At 46.2% G+C, this 23151-nt stretch overlaps 1 protein-coding gene across 1 annotated transcript in view; it reads left to right on the forward strand.

Moving 5' to 3' along the window:
* DDR2 (discoidin domain receptor tyrosine kinase 2) overlaps positions 1-23151 on the forward strand; it is a 589808-nt gene that overhangs the window by 145333 nt on the left and 421324 nt on the right. Inside the window, exon 3 of the mRNA XM_083156673.1 lies at positions 15606-15708. Coding sequence (XP_083012799.1) covers positions 15606-15708 — 103 coding nt within the window. The remainder of the gene's footprint in view (positions 1-15605; positions 15709-23151) is intronic.

Below are 23151 nucleotides of genomic sequence, written 5' to 3' on the forward strand. Positions count from 1 at the left end.
ATAGTCTCTATGAGTAAGGGGACAGTGTGATGAGGTTCGGAGATGAACAGCAAGATATCATCCGCAAATGCAGTAATACGGAGTTCCCTATTACCAATGTGGATTCCCTTGAATCCAGGGAGTAGTAGAATGTAGCGTATAAGGGGCTCTAAAGCTAGGTTAAAGAGAAGAGGGGACAGGGGGCATCCCTGCCTAGTGCCTCTCTCCAAAATGAACGGTAGGGAGTTGACATTGTTGACTGTTACTTGTGCCGTGGGTGTATCATAGAGGGTGCGTACAAGATCGCAGAAAGTTGGACCAAAGTGTTGGAAGTGCAGTACTCTATCCAAGTGTGACCGGGCTATTTTGTCAAATGCTTTTTCTGCATCTAAATTAATAAGAATGTTTGTAAGTTTTTTCTGGATACGGGAATGTGTTATGGCAGCAATGGCAGCTCTAATTCCCTGCACTGATTGCCTACTTTTGACGAAGCCAAGTTGCACGGGCGAAATCAGACTAGAGAGGCATGTTTGGAGTCGGTTGGCCATCAACTTAGTCAGGATTTTAAAATCCTGGTTGAGGAGTGAAATGGGTCTGTAGGAGCTAACAAGTGAGGGGTCCTTGACAGGCTTCGCAAGTACTATGATTTTGGCTTCATTAAAGCGGAGGGGCATTTCTCTGGAATGAAGAATGTGATTGTAAAGATTGGTAAGGGTCGGGGTTAGCTCATCGCTTAACATCTTATAGTACTCCGCTCCAAATCCATCGGGGCCAGGGCTTTTATTGTTGGGCAGGGATTTAATGGTGTCTTTAACCTCCTGCTCAGTAAATGGGCTATCTAAACGGTCCCTATCTTCTTGGGAGAGAGCAGGTAGTTGGGCTTTTTCCAAGAAGGATAAGCCCGCTTGTGCATTATCCGGACCTTTAGTGTAGAGGGTTTTATAGAACGTCATAAATTCTGAGCATAGAAGGGCGGGATCAGTTACCTTAGCTATTGTAGTGTTTATCATATTTACCCATGTTCGGGGCCTTTGTCCCTTAACCAAATTGGCCAAAAGTTTGCCCGATTTATTGCCCCATCTGTGGAACCTATTCCGTTGGAAACCATAAGATGTTTGGGCATGTTCAGTGAGAAAGGTGTCATATATTTGTTTGGCAGAGAGGTATATCTCTTTATTAGAGGCGGTATCCTGTTGCCTGTAGTTCCTGTAAGCCGAGGCAAGTGTATTGCTTAAATCCCGTAGACTAGTCTGGAATTTCTTTTTTTTTGAGTGGATGTAGGACATGATGTGACCTCTAAGAACAGCCTTAGAGGCCCCCCAGAACAAAGGCGTATTAGAGTTTTGGGCTTCGTTATCAGCAGAATACATCTGCCACATATGCCTTAGGTGTAATAAGAAATCGTAGGAATGGCGGAGGTATGCTGGAAACCGCCAGCATCTAGAGAAAATTTGAGGTAGGGAAAGCTGTAAGGACATGGTAATTGGGGCGTGATCTGAAATCACAATGTTGGTAATGGTTGTCTGAGATATTTTGTGAAAAATACTCGGGGAGATAAAAAAATAGTCAATGCGGGAATGTGATGAGTGAGGGTGAGAGTAGAAGGAGTAGTCCTTTACTGTGGGGTTGTGAATGCGCCATGGGTCTATTATGTCAAGTTGGGAGCAGAAGGAGGATAGGAGAGTCGTAGAAGAGCCAACCTGAACATTACATACCCCAGACCTGTCCATGGATGGATCGACGACCAGATTGAAGTCACCTCCAATTATTAGATTCCGACCACCCCAAGATATGAGTTTCTCTAGGACGTCTGCAAAGAAAGAAGGTTGTGAGACATTTGGTGCATATACGTTCAAAAGAGTATAGGTAGTATCATCAACCATGACGTCTAGCAATATGAATCTCCCCTCCGGGTCTAGAAATTTCCTATTTACTGAATACTGTAAATTTCTGTGAAATAAAATTGCCACCCCCCTAGACTTATTACTATATGGTGCAGATATGCATTCCCCAATCCAGGGAGCACGGAGTGTATTGCGGGTATCATCTAGCCAGTGCATCTCCTGGAGGAGAATGATTTGGGGGGATAGGCGTTTTAAATGGGAGAGCACCTTTTTACGCTTTATAGGGTGGTTTAGCCCCTCTACATTCCAAGAAACAATGTTAATGGACGTAGTTTGTAAGTCCTCTTCAGTAGTTAATTGGGAGGGTGAGTGAAGTGGCATATCAGACTATACCCATGGACGGATACATCATAAAAGGAAATTGTGGGGTATATAGGGGCCCCCTCCTGTCCCAGCGAGCAGGGAGAGGGTAACCCTGGATAGGGCAGCGACCAGAGCACCGGCAAGCAGCATAACAAACAAACATATACAGATTAACAAACAGCCTAAACATAACCGGACCTTAAAAAAAGGGGATACATATATCACAAGCAGAGGTAGTTACATGGATTGAAGGCAAAGTCAGGTGTCGGGGCGGGAGAAGTGGGATTTTGCTGCTTCAGGGTCTTCAAAGAAGAGTGGTTTGCCATTCTCATATACCCGCAGCTTAGCAGGGTAGAGTAGTGAAAACTTAGTGTCAAATAGCTGCTTGCAGATGGGGGCGAACTCCCTGCGCTTGTTGGCAACCACGGTAGAGAAATCCTGGAAGATGAGCAAACGTTCTCCCTTATAGTTGACAGCGGCAGTTTTATGATAGTATTCCAGGAGCTTCACTTTGTCAGCGTAGTTTAATAGTCTCATGATCACCGGGCGTGGGCGGCCAGAGGAGGGATTTTGCTCTGGGCCAATCCTGTGCGCTCGCTCTATCGCCAGTGGGGTCCCCTTCAGGTCCAGGGATAGTTGTTCTGGGAGCCAAGTGGATAGAAGATCTAGGAGTTCATACCCCCTGACCGCCTCTGGTATGCCGATGACTCGCAAGTTGTTACGTCTACTGCGGTTTTCGAGGTCATCTAGTTTAGCGGCGAAACCGTTAAGTTCCTTTTGCTGGGATTCCACCGTTTGTTGTGCGGTATGGAGATCGTCCTCTAGGGCGGATATTCTGTGTTCCGCCTCATCTAGGCGCCCAGAGTGGTGTTGTAGTTGAGTCAGGGTGGATTCAATTGCCTCCTTTATACCTGCTAGTTTTTCATCCAGCAGGGGGCCTAATACCGCTGCTATGTCAGTGGGTTTCATTTTAGGCATAGGGGTGTTAGACTTGGTTTTGCGTCGCCGCTGGGAAGCAGATCGGGAGGTAGAGTGATCAGAGTCAGAAGAGTTGCCACCTGTAGTACCTTCCTGGGAGGCCAAGACAGAGCCAGTGGGGGTCATTGAAGCAGATATCAGGAATTTTTTCATAGAAGGACATAGAAAAAAAAAAGGGGGAACTGACAAAAAGCCAACAATACGCAGGGAGCAGCTAACGAGGTATCCGGGCCTCACATCGGCGGCATCGGCCGTCACATCTCAAGGGAAGAGGCCAGGGCCAAAACAGCATAAATGGTTGTCCTCATTCCAGGCCGGGCCATGCGGATCTACATAGCAGGGAATGTCAGCATAGTAGAGTAGATGGTGGGGGGGTGGTCGGAGACCGTGGAAGTCGCAGCAGTGCAGCGGATTTCGGGGGGAGAGCACATATGCGGCGAATGCAGCGCAGAGACACACAAGTGGTATCCTGGACAGACCACAATCCAGCGCGGGCAGGGTGCAGTGTGTGGGGTCCACTGTCCGCAGCAAGGTACACTGTAATGTAGATGGTGGGTGCAGAATCACAAGGGACTTCCGGCTGGACGCAGGGATGTTTAGGCTGCCAAAAGTGACCAGTGGTATGTATACATTAATAGGGAGACCTATGCAGGGTGCTGGCAATAGTGCCAATGAAAGGGAAATGTTGTTGTTATAATATATCCAGATATTGTGTTTGTGGCAAACTGACCCACTGTAGAGGCAATAAGCAGAGTTGATGGGCAGCAGGACTCAGGAGTGTCAATAGTTTATAGTTTAGATGCAGCCCAGACGCTGTAATGGATGTGCCTGCAGAGTGTAATATACAGGCTGGATCCAAGATGGCCGCCGCCGGGGAGGATGATGCAGCAGGGCCTTCAGCAGACTCTCCTGGAGCTCTGGGTGGGAGGTGAGGAGAGAGGGCAGGCTGGGGGGGTAGAAGGGGTGTGTAGCTCACCTCTGGTGGTAAAAATATGCTGTCCGGCGGCCGCGGAGGTCTGCGAACGGCCGCGATGCGGGGCATGAGCTCAGGTCTCGGGTAGGCTTGTAAATTGAGGCCGCGGCTTGGTGCACGGGGTAGGCCGCAACCCGCAGGACAGGATCCAGCCTGTCCCCGGCTCCGCAGCACACACCACCGTGGTCCGGGGGGGTCTCTGGAGACTGAAGGCGCAGATGTTTAGTGCAGCCTGGGTGTGCAGCACCAGATCTGCTAAGGGGTCAGCAGGAGCTCAGAGATAGTGCGTCCAGCTCCGTTCTCTGCCAGGCCACGCCTGCATTTTAATCTCTCTCAGTTTGGGATGTAACAGATCTGCTCCTCTGGCTATGTGTTTACACACCTTACAACTGTTGCAGGGAAAACAACCTTTAACCTTCAAAAAAGTGGAACTGGAAGGTTTAGCATTAATGGGTTCAAGCTGGCTTTTGGCAACCATATTTTTTAGAGTTCTTGCTTTTTTATATACAATTTTTGGCCTTTGAGGCAATGACTCTCCAAGCACAAGATCTAACTTAAGTATGTGCCAGTTTTTATCAAGAATATGCTTAATTTCCTTCTCCTTTTCATTGAACTATGTAACAAAAAGGCAATTGTCCTCCCTTTTAGGCGTTTGGGAGGAAGGATTTTGTTTATAGTGCAAAAGATTTTCACGTTCAAGTGCTCTAGCTCTTTCACGTGCTTGGGTAACTATACTTGGGGGATATCCCCTCTCATTAAATCTGTTGCAATATATTTCTGCCTGAGAGTCAAAAGTTGCGATATTCGAACAATTTCGCCTAAGGCGGATAAACTGCAAGAAGGGGATATTCTCCTTCCAGGAATTTAAATGGCAGCTTTGATATTGAAGGTAACTATTACAGTCAACATGTTTGAAGAAAGTTGATGTCTCTATTGTATTAACCAACGGAAAATTTTCTACACTTAGAAACACTTAGGGCAGTATTCAATGTCAAATATCGCCGTGTGCAGCGAATCCTGTTTAGGATTCGCTGCACACTCGCTGTGTTTCGGAGGGCTGGCTGCCACTCGCTCTCCCTGTATTCAATGTCGGAGGGGCGAGTTGCCCCTTGCGTCGAATCTTAACCCTTGCAGCGGACGAGCATCCGCGACAGGGAGCTGTGGGACAGTGGCAGGCAGGGAGATTGAAGTCTCCCTGCCTGCCCCAGAACAAGGTGCCCCCCCCCCCCCCCTGAGCCAGCAGGGGACCGGGTATAGTAACTGCTCCCGATCATGCATATGTAATGATCGGGTGCAGTGAATATATGAATATCTAATGAGCGGCTCGACTCCCGGCCCCCTGCTGGCTGCTCTGTGTAAAAGAAATATATATATTTTTTTTTTTAATTTAAATATAGCACATGAATAAAAATAGCATACCCCTTCACAGAATAAAATTCCTGATTTTTTGACACCAAAATTAAAACAAAAAAACTTTTATTTTAATAGTTCACATTCCACTCCAAAAGATGGAGAATTGCTACACGGAGAGACACGGCGAAAATCACTTAGAAAGACGGTGAGAAGTGCACATTGAATAGGGTTGTTCGCTTTTTGAGACCAAAATTCTCCGTCCAACGTGAGAAAAGCACAAACTCGCCATAAAACACGGCAAATTTTTCTCATTGAATACTGCCCTTAGAAACAGGTCCAGGAATTCGATATGTTTCGCATTATAATTAGATATAAAAGTCAGACTATAAGAGTTACCATTTAGAGCATCCACAAAGAGTTATATATATTTATATGTATGCCTGCTGGGAGCTGTGGACACCAGTGATGCAGGAAGGCAGGTTTGCTTGGAGCTGGAGACATCAAAAGTACAAAAATCAGAGTTGCTTGAAGCTGAGGACACCAGCAGTACAGAAAGCAGGATTGCTTGAAGCCAGGGTTGCCTACCTGACCTTCTCCTTCAGGGAGAAAATGCTCTGTTCCTGGTATCCCTGGAAACGTATGATTGCCATCACCTGTGGTGAAACACCTTTCTTATCAATTACCTAGCTCCCCACAGGTGCTGGTAATCCTACATTACCAGGGGAGTCCAGGAACAGAGCATTTTCTCCCTGCCAGCAATGCATGCATACTTCCCAACAGGACCCTCAACAGGAGGGACACAATGCTCTACTCCTGGACTTCCCTTTCAGTTTAGGATGACCATCACCTGTGGTGAAGCACCTTTCTTATCAGTTAAAGTGTTTAGAACATGTGATGACAATCATAAATTAAGAGGGAAGTCAATAAACAGAGCATTGTGTCCCTCCTGGAATGGGTCATGTTGGGATGTATGTGCATGAAAGCAGGCTGGGGACACCAATGATTTAGGAAGGCAGGCTTTCTTGGAGCTGGGGACACCAGTGATGCAGGAGGCAGGCTTTCTTGGAGCTGGGAACACCAGTAATGCAGGAAGCAGAGTTGCTTGAAGCTGGGGACACCAGCAGTACAGGAGTGCAGGCTTGCTTGGAGCTGGGGACACCAAAAGTACAAAAATCAGAGTTGCTTGAAGCTGAGGACACCAGCAGTACAGAAAGCAGGATTGCTTGAAGCCAGGGTTGCCTACCTGACCTTCTCCTTCAGGGAGAAAATGCTCTGTTCCTGGTATCCCTGGAAACGTATGATTGCCATCACCTGTGGTGAAACACCTTTCTTATCAATTACCTAGCTCCCCACAGGTGCTGGTAATCCTACATTACCAGGGGAGTCCAGGAACAGAGCATTTTCTCCCTGAAGGAGAGGGTCAGGGCAACCCTGCTTGAAGCTGGGGATTCCAGCAATACAGGAATGCATGCTTGCTTGCAGCTTGGGATTATAGCAATGCAGAAATCAGGGTTGCGTGAAGCTGGGGATAACAGCACTGCAGGAGGCAGGCTTGCTTGAAGCTGTGGATTACAGCAATGCAGAAAGCAGGATTGCTTGAAGCTGAGAGTGCCAGCAGGGCCATGTGGAGCTGAGATGTCTCTTTAAGGAGCAGGGAATAGCAGAAGCTGTCATTAATTAACACCTGGAAGTCAGGGAGTGTTGAAGCTGGAAACTGCAATGTTCCTTGGTAGCAGAGTTAAGCACTACAGGCTAATCGACAACAAAGCACTGACAGCTCTCTGTTCTGACTGGCTGGGATGATCCTCTGCTAGAAGGTCAGTCCTGACTGGACCTTGTAGAGTCAAATGACCAGGAAGTGTCATGGTGCTGCCCATGGAGGAGGATGGCGCCAAGGCTGGCAGGGATGCTCAGCAGGGCACCGGACCACTGGTAATGAATGCTGCAGAGGCAACAGCTGAACATCAGACAGGGGAGCCAATGACAGCCAGGTAGTGCAATGTGCAGCTGGGGAGTACTGCATATTCTCCAACATCTGGAGGGCAGAAATCAGTGCACATTCAGAAAGGGGGAGTGGTGAAATGGGTGTGGCCAGTGGAAAATGGGGTGTGTCCAAATCCCTTTTCCGAATGTGTATTGGCGTCAATTAAGATCATATACCCGGGCCCCAGGATGACCTGGGTATCATGTTAGCAGTACTCACCTGCTTCCTGTGCCCCCCGGAGCCTCCTCAGCCACCCATCAGCTCAAATACTGTATCGACAGTGCCCCTGTGCTCTGTGGTGTGCACTGGCTTTGCACTCCTCTGGGAACGAAGACGAGGTGCAGGGGTTCCGGGGAGAAATCCCTAAGCAAGGGGAGGACTGCCATCCCGCTGATTCCCCAAGTCCCCCTGCAGTGCAACCCGGGAAATGTTGTCTTGGCAAGCCACTCAGAGCAGTCGGCAATGTAACAAAGAGATGAAGATTCCAAATCCCAGAGTCGGAGGCGCCGTCTGTCAGAAATCGGTACAATCAGTACAGTTAGATTTAGCCAGTACAGACCATTAAAAAATGGTACTGTACCGGCTAAATTGGTACAGTTGGAGGGTATGGTACTGACAACCTCCTTTTTGTGACAACCATTTTATATTGCTTCTGGTGATGAATGTTTTCTAGGATAAAAACAACTTCTACATTCCTTTATAGAACTAGGGAGCATAGGCGAATCTAGGGGTGGTCTGGGGGTGCACCGGCCCACCCATTAGACCTCCGCACACAATTTAAACTTTACATTTTAGTTTACAGTCCCTGTTAGTATACATTTTTCTTCTGAAGCCTCCCAGAGCTTCAGCGTTCCCAGTAGTGCACTGCGCGAGTGCGCGGGTGCACGGGTAACGTCACCGCGCACCGGCGCAGTGCAGGACTGAGAATGCAGTGTCAGGCGGGAAGCAAAGGCGGGTGCTATAAGCGGCTGCAGAGCGGGCAGTTCGGGCAGTACGGCTTCAGCGTGGAGCGGCTGCAGTGTGGAGCAGCAGAGTGGGCACAGCGAGCAGGGCGGCCGTTCTGGATTGTGGAGCGGCAGAGCGACTGAAGTGAGCCAGCATCTCAAAAAAGTCAGGAAGAGGTTTTTTTTCTAAGGTGCCTGCATTTATGGTGTCATGGGATAGGGTGGGGTGGGGTGTTTTGGGAGAAGGGGAGAACAGGGACTCTTGGTCATTGTTTTATGGCCCCCATATTTAAAAAAAAATGGTTACTCTGCTGTTATTTGGGAGGGGAAGGGGCAGGCAGCAGTCTTGAGGGTGCACTGTCCCAGGGAATGGGGTTTTTACATAGCACTTTTATTTTTGTCGCCAAAAGGTTATTTAGCAGGTGCCATTGGTGAGAATAAGTTGTCCCTTATCAGTCCAGGGGTGCCCCCATATGTGCAATATGAGTCCAGGGGTGCCCACATGTGTGCTGTTTAATTCCATGGGTGCCCACATGTGTGCCATATAATTCCATGGGTGCCCCCGGTGTCCCATATCAGTCATGTAATACCACGCCCCTTTTTGTGATGCCACACCTCCTTTCATGCGACCACGCCCCTTTTAGCTGTGCGGCTTCACCGTGCAATGGTCCCATATACTAAGTAGTTGAGTCTGGGACCATCCATTACCATATTTCTAGATTTGTCTATGCTTGGGAGATCACCTAATAGGTTTTGTTGAAACAACTTTCTCATCCTTAACAAGTATATTAAGTTTAAACATTATAAGGGAATTTTCCAGATTATACCATTACAGTCCAGGTATTAAAGATATCTATGGAGGTTATTCTGGTTGGTGCGTACATTCCCGAAATCTTTCGGAGCGGGCCGCATGATATCGTCCGAAGAAACGCCCACCGGACCTCCGCATACGGACGGACTCACACTGGAAGATCAGGGCGTGTTTACGGACCACATCCAAACCTTGCGTGTGCGGTGGCCACACACATATTCTGCACGGTCTTACAGCGTAAGCACGGTCTTACCGCGTCAGAACGGACGGGAACCTGGCCGTACGCACCGATGCGGTGTATTTACGCACAATTCAAAACTATTATCTGAACACAGAAATCGATCACATGACCCACTTATGCAATTAGGCAACCTCATTAAAAAGTGCTTGTTTCCTATTGGAATCAATTAAATCCTAATACATACTTAAACACATTACTACTACATTCATTACAGACATTAACCCTTACATCATGTGAACATAACATACATCTACATACAGTATGTACCTTTTGCTAATTAAAAATATTCTAAACAATTTACACATATACTGTTTAATGTCAAAAAAACACACAGACAACTTCTAACTGTTTACAACTATTTATTCTTAATTTAACAAAATTATTGAAATGAAAAAAAAAAAAATTCACATTAACAGGTCGGTCAGGTCCTGGAGATCTGCCACGACCAACTGGATGTGGGCCCTCAATCTCAGGAGGGCCCCACGGACACCCTCATCTGTTTGGGTTGGCTCATCTGTGGGCATGTTAAAAAGGGTACAATTAGTAATGATATTCATGCATACATTTAACATAGTCATACATAAATTAAATAAATGCAAGGTGACAGGTGTGTATATATATATATATATATATATATATATATATGTATATAGAGATATATATAACTATATATATGACACATACATCTATACATACATGCATACATACTAGATGGAAAGCCTGTTTTTTTCCCTCTACCCTTTTCTCTGTAGAACACCTCACAGTCATAGTGCTCCTTCTGAATCCAAACCCACCCATGACTAAGCTCTGAGAAGCGTGTCAAGAGCTCCACCAATAGCAACTCATCAAAAAGCGCTCAGTGTCTGTTCTATGATGCAACGTGCCATGGGACTTAGTCAACTCTCAGGAATTCACAGTACATTTGTGCAATCAAACATGGCTTGCCTGCTGATGGTCTGCTCCATAAATCATTGTCATAATGCCAGGTAGGTGAAGCTGCAGCACTAACCCACTCCCATGCACAAAATCATTAAACTTAATTCACCTATATGAGGCTACAGATTGTACGCTTGCAGCAGGGACATGTAACCCTTAGATGAGCATGTAATCCCTTTCTTCCAGGATACAGATTAACTACACTGGTTCAGTGGCACTTAAAATCGACCTGAAAGCCATCCCCACAACCTGTGTCATTAATATGTGTCCAGGATGAAAGGGATGGTTTGGCCACCCTATCTAACCCCTAAGTGTGTCTGTTGCTACCCAGTTTGTTTTATGACTTTATAGTATTTTAAAACACAATTGAATCACCAGTGCTACATAGCAAATAGTGGATGACAAAAGGAATAATTATTCTTTATGTATACATTCCACTTTCGTCCGCCTGCACCACCTCACAGGCCTCCTCATCCTCCTCTTCTTCCTGGCCCTCCTCAGCTGGCACCACCTCCTCTTCAGCTGCCACCACCTCCTCTTCAGCTGGCACCACCTCCTCCTCTTCCAGTGCCACCACCTCCTCCTCCACTAGCTCCTCTTCCTGTGGCACCACCTCCTCCACTAGCTCCTCTTCCTGTGGCACCACCTCCTCGGCCATCTCGGCAGTGCCCTCCTCCTGTGCCTGGGCCGCCTCTGCCTCCTCCCTTGCCTGGTGTGCTCGATCCCATGCTGGTTTGGAGAAAAAAAACATTAGTGCCAATTAAGGGACATTTGGACAGATGTATTACACCTTAACAAGCAATCAATGCAAAGGTGATAAGTAGAGATAAATGTCCCGCCAATCAGCTCCTTACTGGCTTTTATCAAACACAGCCTGTAACATGCCAGTTCTGATGTGACATTTGGCCCATTGTAAGCATCACAAACAATATTCATACAATATCCACATTACAGGATGTCAAACAGGAAGTAGCACACATATAGTGTATGCCATGTTTAACTCATGATCAGCCAGGTTACCTTATTGGCTTAAAAAAGGTCATGTAAACAATAATGTACAATTGGCCATTTAATGTGTAAACACTCACATCGTGCAATGCTGGCCCTGATTTGCTGGAGCAAATCCGGCTGTCGCCGCCTCAGATCTGACCATCGCCGCTCCAGCTGAGCGATGGTCCTCCGCACCTGGGTGCAAGCGAACATGCGGTGGCGGGCCGCCGCATAAGCATGGCGCTTCTGGCGGTTTGTTATAAATGGGCCTGCACGCCCCAGCCTGGTCTCCATAATGGAGACCAGTGCCCTGAGCTCCGCGGGCGAAAATGGGGCTGCTCTCCCATAGGCCACCATCTTAGCAATGGCACAATTAAAGCAATCATGTCCTGTAATTGGTTGTTCTGAGTGATATTTGGTATTAACTTTATTGTTCATTTTGACATTAACAGCGTGTATGCGCCACAACAGACGGCTAAACCATTGCATCGCAAAACAACACTTGCTGTTGCTTTGCATAGCTGAGCTGACCTTGCTATTACTTAGTATCTCCAAAACAGACAGGGTGAAAGAAGTTGGGAAACCATTATATTCATCAAACATGGCTGAAAACAACAGGTTAAATAGTGTGCATCACTAGCCAGTTACACCTAACTCTACAAGGTACTAAAATAGACAGCTTTATGAAAGCTATACACCAGAAACATAGCAAATAGTGCAAGACCTTTTCCCAATATTAGGCCATGGTGCCATGTGAACACTTACCTTCTACCGGCCCACACTAGAGATGTGGAATGAAATGTACCTAGCATCAAGCCAGTATTGAGAGACCTTTCACGTGATTTGGATGCAAGCACTGATTACTATTGCCTGAGTGATGGAGTGGATTAACATATGGAATGGGTTAGTGTCATTTGTTGTACATACCAAACAAGTGCACAGTACAAATGTACATTCACATATAGATTTCATGTCTGGCCACAGTTTTAGGTGTTTATTGGTGTTCAAATCTGCCAATAAGTACTAAATCAGACTTAGAAAGTATGCCTGGTTTTGTAAAAAAAAAAAATTCCTGCTGGTATGGGCGTGGCCTATGCGCCGCACGGTCTACGCTGCCGTACGGAACGCTGCCGCACGGAACGCAGGGTGTCGCTGATGTACGCCAATTACAGAAATAGTATATAAAGGTGTACTAGAAAGCCAAAAAGTTGTTGCAAACATGGCTGGATCTCAATCTGAGGGAGACCAGGAGTGCCAGGAACTCTTTGAACGCCTGGACTCCAGCACCTCCTATGTGCCCCTCACCACAGACCAGCCAGTGGGAGAAGAGCAGGCAGCTGGCCCATCCACATCAGCCCAATCTGCAGCTGGGCCATCTTCTGCCTCAGCAGAATCATTGGGAACACAACAGGTGGCTTCCCAACAGAGTAGCCTGGCCAGCACTTCAAGTACAGCGACAGGTGGCCGTGGGCGTGGCCGAAAGAGGCCAATAGAGAAACCAAGCAGCAGGAACATGGCATTCGAACCGCAGGAGCTTGCCATACTGGTACCGCGTGCACGGGATTGGATCGAGCGTCCACAGGACAGGTTGACACACACAAGGAGATGGAAGATTTGGGAGGACATAACTGTGGAGATTAATGCGGTAGCTCCACAAGTTCGTGAGGCGGAGCACGTCAAGAAGAGGCAAGTTAATGTGTGTTACATTTGAGCAGTACAAGACCAGTAATGTTTAAATTAGATGTTAGATGGAGTTGGTAAATGGTCGGTCACGTTGCTTGGAGCCACAGACATGATTGCCATGTCATTTAGTCTATAGTTATTGTAGGGTGAGTGTGAATGTATCTTCTAAGGGTTGGTTTTATAGTTTAATATAATGTAAGTTTGGTGTAATGAAGCACATGTTGTAATCTGTTGCAGATTGCAATGGCTGCTACAGCAAACATCAGGAGTCACATGTAGTAATATGTAAACTTTGATTGCAGGTGGCACGACTTCAAAACCAACCTCAAGAAGAAACTGACCAAACGGTGGGAACACAGCCACACCTCTGGGGCTGGCCCCATGCCAGGCCGCCTGAAGCTCACCCCCCTGGAGGAGATGGCCGAGTGCTGCATTGCAGTAGAGGAGGTCCGGGGGGTGAGCAACATGGATAGCGAGGCCCCAGCGGAAGTCTTTGCTGCTTTTGTTGAAGGTAATTATTTGCCATGGCATAAGTAGTTGGTACTAATTTGCTTGGAATGTGTTGTAATTGTAATTTTCTCTTTCACCAGCATCCCCACCGCTTGGTCAAGAATCTCTTGAGGAGGTTGAGGAGTCTGTGCCACCTGCCACCAGTGGCAGCCATGTGCAGCAGCAGCAGCCACCAGCCGAACCGGATTACCACAGGTGGGTGCAGGTGCTTGGGCAGATTCACCAGCAGGGAGAGTTAGCATCAGAGCGGATGCGTAGGACCGAGGAGGTCATGCAGGGTTTGGTCAGCACCCAGCAGGCAATAGCTGGGAGCCAGCAGGCTATGGCTGAGGCCCAGCAGGCCATGGCTGGCACCCAGCAGTCAATAGCTGCAAGCCTGCAGGTGCTGGCAGATCAAGCCCTGCGCAAAAATGACCTCCTCCTCCACCATAATGAGCTTATGGTGGAGCTAATTTCCAGCAATAGGGCCCTATTGTCATCCATTTCTGGTGCATTTCCACCACCAGCACTCCCTGCTGGCAGAGGGGGAACACCATCCCCCCTTCACCAGAATCTGCTCCACCTGGACCACCATCACAACGTGGCCGTGGCCGAAGAGCTGCTGCACGTGGCAAGGAGCCTACCAGGGCCAAACGTGCCCGCAAATGAACTTGTGTCCGCATTAATCTCCACCCTTATGTCTTCCCAAATCTTTCATTTAGCTGTGTGTGTGTCAGCTTCCTGTGTCCAATCCCGTGCAGAGGGTACCCACATTTGCCCTCGGTTCGAATGTCTTGTTTGGTTCCCCTGTTGCCCTCTTTCGGCTACCATTACTGTCTGCTGTACTTGAAGTGTTGGTGCTATTCTTTTGTTGTGAAGCCACCTGATGTGTTCCTAAAGATTCTGCTGTGGCTATGTATGTCAAGAATACATTTTTTTATTTTGTTTTATTTGTGTACATTCCTGGCATGGTACCTTTTAATTTGTTACATGTGTCCAAAAACATGCTTTTCCCATTTTCTGTTTTAAGTTATTGTAATAAATTTATATTTTGATCCCCAAATGTGTGGTTTAATTGGTAAATGTAGAAGTGACATGTATATTTATATTAGTGATAGTAAGTTCTGTCCATTGCTTGCAGTGTAAATGTGTGTCCAAACTGCAGCATATATGTGTGTGTTTAGTAATGGTCCATTTAAGCTGCAATGGTTCCAATTGAAGCAATGAGAAGAGTGTAATTAATGAGTAATGAGTAAAGGAGTGGATTGTATTGTGTTCAGCTGACATTGATTGAGGTGCGCCCGTAGTGATCAGGCGTTCCGATTGCCTAGCGCATGACCGAGTGGTGTCCGCAAAGAAATACTTGCTTATGAACACCGCATATTTCTAGCCTTTTGGTTCGCGTGCATTCGGTGTGCTGTCCGAATGCACGCCTACCAGAATGAGTGCACTCCCTCGTGTACGCCCATGTTTACGCCCAGTTTAGCCCACTTTGAAACTACGCCCCTGTGTAGTTCCGAATGACGCCCATAATACTCCCATATTTCCCGAGTGATTGCGGTGCACATTTATGTACGGTATTACTGAGAACAAGTACGGAGACCATGCGTGGCAAATGCGCATAGCGTTGCCCACGCATGCGCAGACGGCTAAAAAACGCCATCCTTAAGAATTCGGGAAAGTACGCACAGACCAGAATAAGGCCCTATGTTTGAGCAGAGATGACTTATTTAGCCAATTTGATTTAACCGTTTGGACTTAAGCAGAGATAACCTTAAAACCTGCACTCTAATGGCAGAGCTTGGGGAACTATGCAATTAGGTGTCCGGAACATATATGAAAGCAACTCAAAATAATGTGACAAAATAATCCTTTGATCTGATTCTGTAGAAATTATTTTTGTTTAAACTATAACTTTAAAGCAAGAAAGAACAGTGTTATGTTTTCAGATTGAATGCGTGGCCTGTGGTACTGTATGACCTGTTGGTTTACCCTGGCCTAATGAATCCTATGTGTAAAACATCTCTATTTTTACAGCGGTCTGTCGGTACCCTTTGGGTATGACTGGAAGACAAATTCCAGATGAAGACATAACTGCATCTAGTCAGTGGTCAGAATCTACTGCAGCCAGATATGGCAGGTAAGTCACTGACGTGCATTATCTCTTGAAAAATAATATTCAGCAAATTAATATATGTCTGGTTTTGTTACTATTATACAGCAGGGTTGCCGACTTGCACAAAATCCTCTCCGGGAGAAGCCCAGAGAGGAATCTTTCATTACGAGTTTGGGGGTGGGGCTTAATGGTGATGTCATTAAGCCCCACCCCCATTACGGCAAATAGTCGAAATAACTGATCTCCATGGAGGGGGCGGGGCTAAAATGACACGATTGTGCCATTTTAGCTCCGCCCCCTCCTCTGAGACCCGCGTATTGCGGCATTTAAATGCCGCGATCGGGGGGGGTGGGTGTCTCCGTGGGTGTCCCCCTGATTCCGGGAGGGTTACCCACCCTTCTGGGGGCCGGGAGGGGGGAGCCGATTTTCGGGAGACTCCCGCAAATTCCGGGAGGGTCGGCAACCCTGTTATACAGTTTGCATATATCTTGCACAGTTCTTCCATATCTCATGGTTGCTTTATTCTTCATAAGGTTCCTTATCATTGAACAACTTTGAATTTGGAAATGTATTGATATAACACTAGCTGCTTGGTTATCAACACTATCCTAGACCACCCTCTTCCATACCTCCCAACTTCTGTAGAATGGAAATAGGGACACTCGCGCGGCCGAAAAAGGGGGGCATGGCATTTGTTCCTGCTTCCCAGAGCTTATTCTGTCACCACGATGTCTGCTGTTATTCCATGCTATAAAGCTCCTTGATAAAGGTTCTTTATACAGGACCAAAACATCGGGGGTGTGTTATTAAACACACAATATCTCTAAGCAAAAATTCCAAAAAAAGTGACATCATTTGTTAAGAGGCGAGTGTCCAGCTTTCCACTAGATATAGTGGGACCCTATGGACTATGTATATATATATACTGTATATATATATATATATTTATATATATATATATATATATATATATATATATATATATATATATATAATTTTTTGGTACTTATGTAGTAGTTGGGCACCCAATTTAGATACGTACGCTTGCGGAAGGAAATCGCATTGCATGTCCCGTTTTAGTGCCATGCGATCTATGCAATGCGATCCCTGTACTTTATATGCATATAGCACTGATTTATGCATATAAAGTACCATAGCTATGCTTTCTGAATAAACTTAAGCTAAGTTAGTGGCGTAACTTCAAACGTTGAGCCCCCCCGCCAAAAGTTTCTGGTGCGCCCACTCGCCCGCTCGCCCACCAGCCATACTTACATACTTAGGAGCCGGGCTGTCATCGGTGCGGGTGGGAGCTGGGATTCCCGTCCTGGCTTCATTCTGATAATATGAAAAACGGACCATCACAAAATGTCTGCCCCCATACAGCAGACAGTTTCAGAGAACTACAAAAAGAGAAAGAAACTCGGGTGGGGTGCACTCTTGATATCTCAATCACAAAAGTTGCTCAATAAAGATATTTTTTTAAAGTTTAAAGTTTTTTTAGTGTGATTTTTTATATTTGCTGGGTGTTTAGATTAGTAACCAAAGTTACTGATTACTTTTATATTTAATCTGTTCTGGCGATTTATTTAACCATTTACAGGATTTTGTGAAGTTGGTATGCTTGAATATACCTTTAATTAGGAGAGATGACCGTCATATATCCTTGATGCCTTTAACCAATAGGCAGTATCAATGTAATCTCAATTGGTTTTTGAGATGAGGATTATAATCATTGGTCAGCATAACTCAAAATTTCAAGGGGGTAGAGAAATAATAATTCATTTATATACACACATATCAACATTTATCATGGCATTATCTACATATGTACAATTTTAATTTTTACTTTTAATTCCAGAAAACTCCCCAAGCTATCATTTGGTGCAATTTGTTAATATGGTTCCCTCTTTGATTTGAAATGGCAACAAATCCACTATGTGGCAGACCTGCTGTCACACATTGTAGCAAAGAATTTATTGTTTTTAGGCAGAGAGGTCAGCAGGTTAATTACCCTAGCTAAAATACAAAATACAAGTTGCTATTTTGGAGTACTAGTGGGCTTGTAGGACACTGATTAGCAATCCACCTATGCCTCACAAATTGCCTTCAGTGGCTCACACACACCCATACAATTTGGGATGCAATAAACACTCAATGACCACCAGATAAATTCAAATGAACACCCCAGATGTAATCAGAATAGAATTCACAAAGTCTAGCAGAACAACTATGTGGCAGACCTGCTGTCACACATTGTAGCAAGTTTTGTATTGTATGACCAAGGGGTTTAGCAGGTTAATAATCCTAGCTAAGATGAAGATTGCTATTTTAGAATACGAGTGGGCTTGTAAGACACTAATTAGCTATATGCCTATGCCTCACAATTGACTGCAGTGGCTCTCACACACACATATCCCCATACAGTTTTTTAAATGCAATGAGAACCAGAGCAACTCAATGTATACCAAATCAATTTCGAACAAGCACCCCTGGTATGGTCAGATGGAGTTCACAGTGATGCCTGTGTGATCAAGCTCCGGCGAAACGCGCGTCATAGTCCCGGTCACGTGTGCACACGTGACCGTCTGAGCGTCTCCCTGCACGAAAATTGAAAGTACCCGCCAGCGGCTCCAGGAGACCTCACCACCTACAGGATTGGTAACGAGGGACCCCCTCCCCGTGTAGCATCACTGTGCCGGCCAGCTGGCTTGGCTCCAGACACGGGTCAGCGGTCCTTTAATTTATTTATTTATGTTCATGTGACTTTGGCATTTTCCCTTATGCGTGACTTTGGTGCTTTTCTTCCCAGTTTATTATAGTGGTGAAGTGACAACAATTGTGGCAAGTTAATTAGCAACTCGTCACTTCATTCCATATTTTTCTCTCCCCCTCTTGCGGGTGTAAAAATCATGGGGTCTTGCAGACATTCATGCTGGGCAGCGCATTTAAATTTATATATCTGTGTTGGATACTGAAGGGCTGTGTGTTTCAGCGCTTGGGGTAATCCAGCTACACAATTATTTCCATTATTATAATTAAAGCCTGAGGGCTAAATAAAAGCGCAGCCTGGCCTCTTGAATTACTGTGAACTCCATCTGACCATACCAGGGGTGCTTGTTTGAAATTGATTTGGTATACATTGAGTTGCTCATATGGGGATATGTGTGTGTGAGAGCCACTGCAGTCAAATGTGAGGCATAGGCATATAGCTAATTAGTGTCTTACAAGCCCACTAGTATTCTAAAATAGCAATCTTCATCTTAGCTAGGATTATTAACCTGCTAAACCCCTTGGTCATACAATACAAAACTTGCTACAATGTGTGACAGCAGGTCTGCCACATAGTTGTTCTGCTAGACTTTGTGAATTCTATTCTGATTACATCTGGGGTGTTCATTTGAATTTATCTGGTGGTCATTGAGTGTTTATTGCATCCCAAATTGTATGGGTGTGTGTGAGCCACTGAAGGCAATTTGTGAGGCATAGGTGGATTGCTAATCAGTGTCCTACAAGCCCACTAGCACTCCAAAATAGCAACTTGTATTTTGTATTTTAGCTAGGGTAATTAACCTGCTGACCTCTCTGCCTAAAAACAATAAATTCTTTGCTACAATGTGTGACAGCAGGTCTGCCACATAGTGGATTTGTTGCCATTTCAAATCAAAGAGGGAATCATATTTACAAATTGCACCAAATGATAGCTTGGGGAGTTTTCTGGAATTAAAAGTAAAAATTAAAATTGTACATATGTAGATAATGCCATGATAAATGTTGATATGTGTGTATATAAATGAATTATTATTTCTCTACCCCCTTGAAATTTTAAATTATGCTGACCAATGATTATAATCCTCATCTCAAAAACCAATTGAGATTACATTGATACTGCCTATTGGTTAAAGGCATCAAGGATATATGACGGTCAGCTCTCCTAATTAAAGGTATATTTACGCATACCAACTTCACGAAATCCTGTAAATGGTTAAATAAATCTCCAGAACAGATTAAATATAAAAGTAATCAGTAACTTTGGTTACTAATCTAAACACCCAGCAAATATAAAAAATCACACTAAAAAAACTTTAAACTTTAAAAAAATATCTTTATTCAGCAACTTTTGTGATTGAGATATCAAGAGTGCACCCCACCCGAGTTTCTTTCTCTTTTTGTTTTTCTTGTTAAACTTATACCAAACTCGGGGGTGCACCACTGACCATTACACCTATCAGGCAAAGGCTATTGCCAGAAGTCTGGTTGTAATGTCAAATCTAGAAGCTATTCTTTTATTCTAGTCAGTTATATCTTCAATCCACTATCCATACTCTCATCCCACTTGAATTATTTAACCCTACCTAGTGCAGACTTCCCTCAAACCTTTTCTTCTAGTTTCAGAGAACTGTCTGCTATATGGGGGCGGACATTTTATAATGGTCCGTCTCCATAGGCTCAGAATGAAGCCAGGACGGGAGCCGGGACCACCGCAGCGCTGACAGATAAAGCTGCGGTGCAAATGGGGGGGGGGGGCATTACAATAGCACCGCAGCCACTCGGCGCCCGCACTTACACTGCGCCTCCCTGCGACCGCGGGGGCTGCGGTGCTATTGTTACGCCACTGAGCTAAGTAAATAGTGTAGTCAGTCAGATGTTGCGTAAGTGCTCCCGGTCGCTCACTCTGAGTTAAAACAGTGTCAGTGATGGATGCTACCCAGAGTTATTCCAGTGTTTCAGCGACTACTGTCCACAGCTCCATGGCAGCAGGTCAGCAGATGTCACTATTCAGCCTGCCGACATCAGAGGAGGAGGCGTTGCTGTTTTTACAGCAAAACAAATTTGCTGCTGGTTATGCAGACTTGCGTAAATGGGTATCCCATGAGGCTCTCAGTGAAATAGGGTACGTGGCGCTGCCACATCAAGTCCTCATTTGTCACTCTCATATGGTTTCTGTACTCCTGGGCACAGGAACTTACAACTGTGGTGTACTGCCAGAGGGAGATACAGATGTCCTATTAAGTCGACGGTGGAGTATAATGCACTTATGAGGGAAGCCTGCACCGTCGATTTCTCTCTCAGCCCCATACTCAAATTGGAGGACCTGGACTCATGGTGAAGGTTGATGAGACCCTGTTCTCCAAACGTAAATATTCAGTTCGGAGGATGCTGCCCCAGCAATGGGTGTTCGGCGGCATATGCAGGGAGACTGGGGCCTGCTTCTTGACAGCCGTCGAAAGGAGAGACACCAGCACCCTTATGTCTGCCATCACCCAGAATGTTGCTCCCGGGTCCATTATATATAGTGACTGCTGGAGGGCATATAACACAGAGGAATTACAGGATGCCGGCTATGAATACTTCAGGGTAAACCACAGATATCCTCTTGTGGACCCTGAATCTGGGGTACACACCCAGAATATAGAAAGGATGTGGGGGGCCGCCAAATGGAGGAATAAGAAGCACTGAGGCACTGCAAGGCACCACTTAAACTCATACCTTCAGAGTTCATGTGGAGGAGAAGTGTGAGTGCAGATAACCCTTTTCTAAGGATTTAATATGCACTTTCCCTCCTGCCGAAGGGTACTGCGGTGCCCACTTAGTGCCTTCTCATTTTCTTCTTTCTTCTTCATAATATTGTATTTATTATTATCTTTAGTGTTCTTTATGTATTTGTGATTCTTGTTATATTTAATCATTATCTTTGCTGTTGTTATTTATGTGATGACTACTCATTATCTTAATCATTTTCTCAAAATTTACAGTTTAAACGTTAACATGTGTCCACATTACTGTCTCAGATGTGTTGTATGGCTGCTGTGAATGTGTTCCTGAAACCACCCCACTATCCATGCCACCCCGAAGCGTGGCGAGCATAGCGAGCCCCGTGAGGGGCGGTGGAATGCCTCTTCCCGACCTTTTTACACCCCCACTATCTTCGTCGGCATGGAGTCGATTTCATAGTGTGGCGAGCATAGTGAGCCACCGAGCCAGAAGCGTGGCGAGGGGACGTGGATTACTTTACATGTTTTCCGCGTCCTCTCGCCATGCTTCGGGCTCGGTGGCTCGCTGTGCTCACCACACTATATAAAATCAACTCCACACTGACATGGATAGTGGGGGTATGAAAAGATCAGGAGGACGCGTTCTGCTGTGCTCGCCACACTTCAGGGTGGCATGGATAGTGTGGGAACGCTGCGCTTGCAACGCTTTGGGGTGGGATGGCGTGGAGAATGGGGGAACACTGCGCTTGAAAGGCTTTGGGGTGGTGTGGATAGTGGGGGGTTGGTTGAAAAATACCTGTGAATACTATAATCGCATCGCATTGCATTGCATCGTGAGGTACAATGCGATGCGATGCAATAAGCCTGCAAAAAAATAGCAGTGAATATATTACTAAGTAAGATCGCATCGCATTGTATCAGGAGGTACAATGCGTGACCGCGGAAAGTGGTCATGCAATGCGATGCGATTTCCTTAAGCAGAATAGCCCACTAAGCAAATAGCTTAGTGGGCGCCCGACTACTACATAAGTACCTTATTTTATGTTATTTTGGGGGGGCACCAATTTACTTGTTTGCCTCGGGCGCCGGAAATCCGGGTGCTGAGGGGAGAGGGGGATGGGATGGGTCAAGCCACAGGGTACGAGCGTTAGGCACTAGCGACGAGGGCCAGGATTAGGCTGCAGGGGGTTTGGAAGTGTGTCAGTGTGATAGAATGCAGACCACAGGGTGAGGGATTGTGTCAGTGTAATAGAACGCAGGATAAGGGATTGCGTCAGTGTGATAAAACGCAGGCCGCAGGGGGACGGATTGCGTCAGTGTGATAGAACGCAGGCCACAGGGGGAGGGATTGTGTCAGTGTGATAGAACACAGGCCGAAGGGTGAGGGATTGCGTCAGGGTGATAGAACACAGGTTGCAGGGTGAGGTATTGCATCAGGGTGATAGAACGCAGGCCACAGTGTGAGGGAGAGCATCATTGTGATAGAGCGTAGGCCGCACGGTGAGGTATTGCGTCAGTATTATAGAAAGCATGGTGGGTGATTGCATCAGTGTGATAGAACGCAGGCCGCAGGGTGAGGGATTACGCCAGTGTGATAGAACACAGGCCACATGGTGAGGTATTGCATCAGTGTGATAGAGCGCAGCAAGTTGAGTCAGTGTGATAGAACGCAGGCCGCTGGGGGAGGGATTGCGTCAGTGTGATAGAACACAAGCCACAGGGTGAGGGATTGCATCAGTGTGATAGAGGGCAGGCTGCAGAGTGAGGGATTGCGTCAGTGTGATAGAATGCAGGCAGCACTTTGAGGTATTGTATCAGTGTGATAGAACGCAGGCCGCAGGGTGAGGGATTACGCCAGTGTGATAGAACACAGGCCACATGGTGAGGTATTGCATCAGTGTGATAGAGCACAGCAAGTTGTGTCAGTGTGATAGAATGCAGGCCGCAGGGGGAGGGTTGCGTCAGTGTGATGGAA

Source organism: Crinia signifera, chromosome 8, assembly GCF_055691185.1.
Source record: "Crinia signifera chromosome 8, ASM5569118v1, whole genome shotgun sequence".
NCBI lineage: Eukaryota > Metazoa > Chordata > Amphibia > Anura > Myobatrachidae > Crinia > Crinia signifera.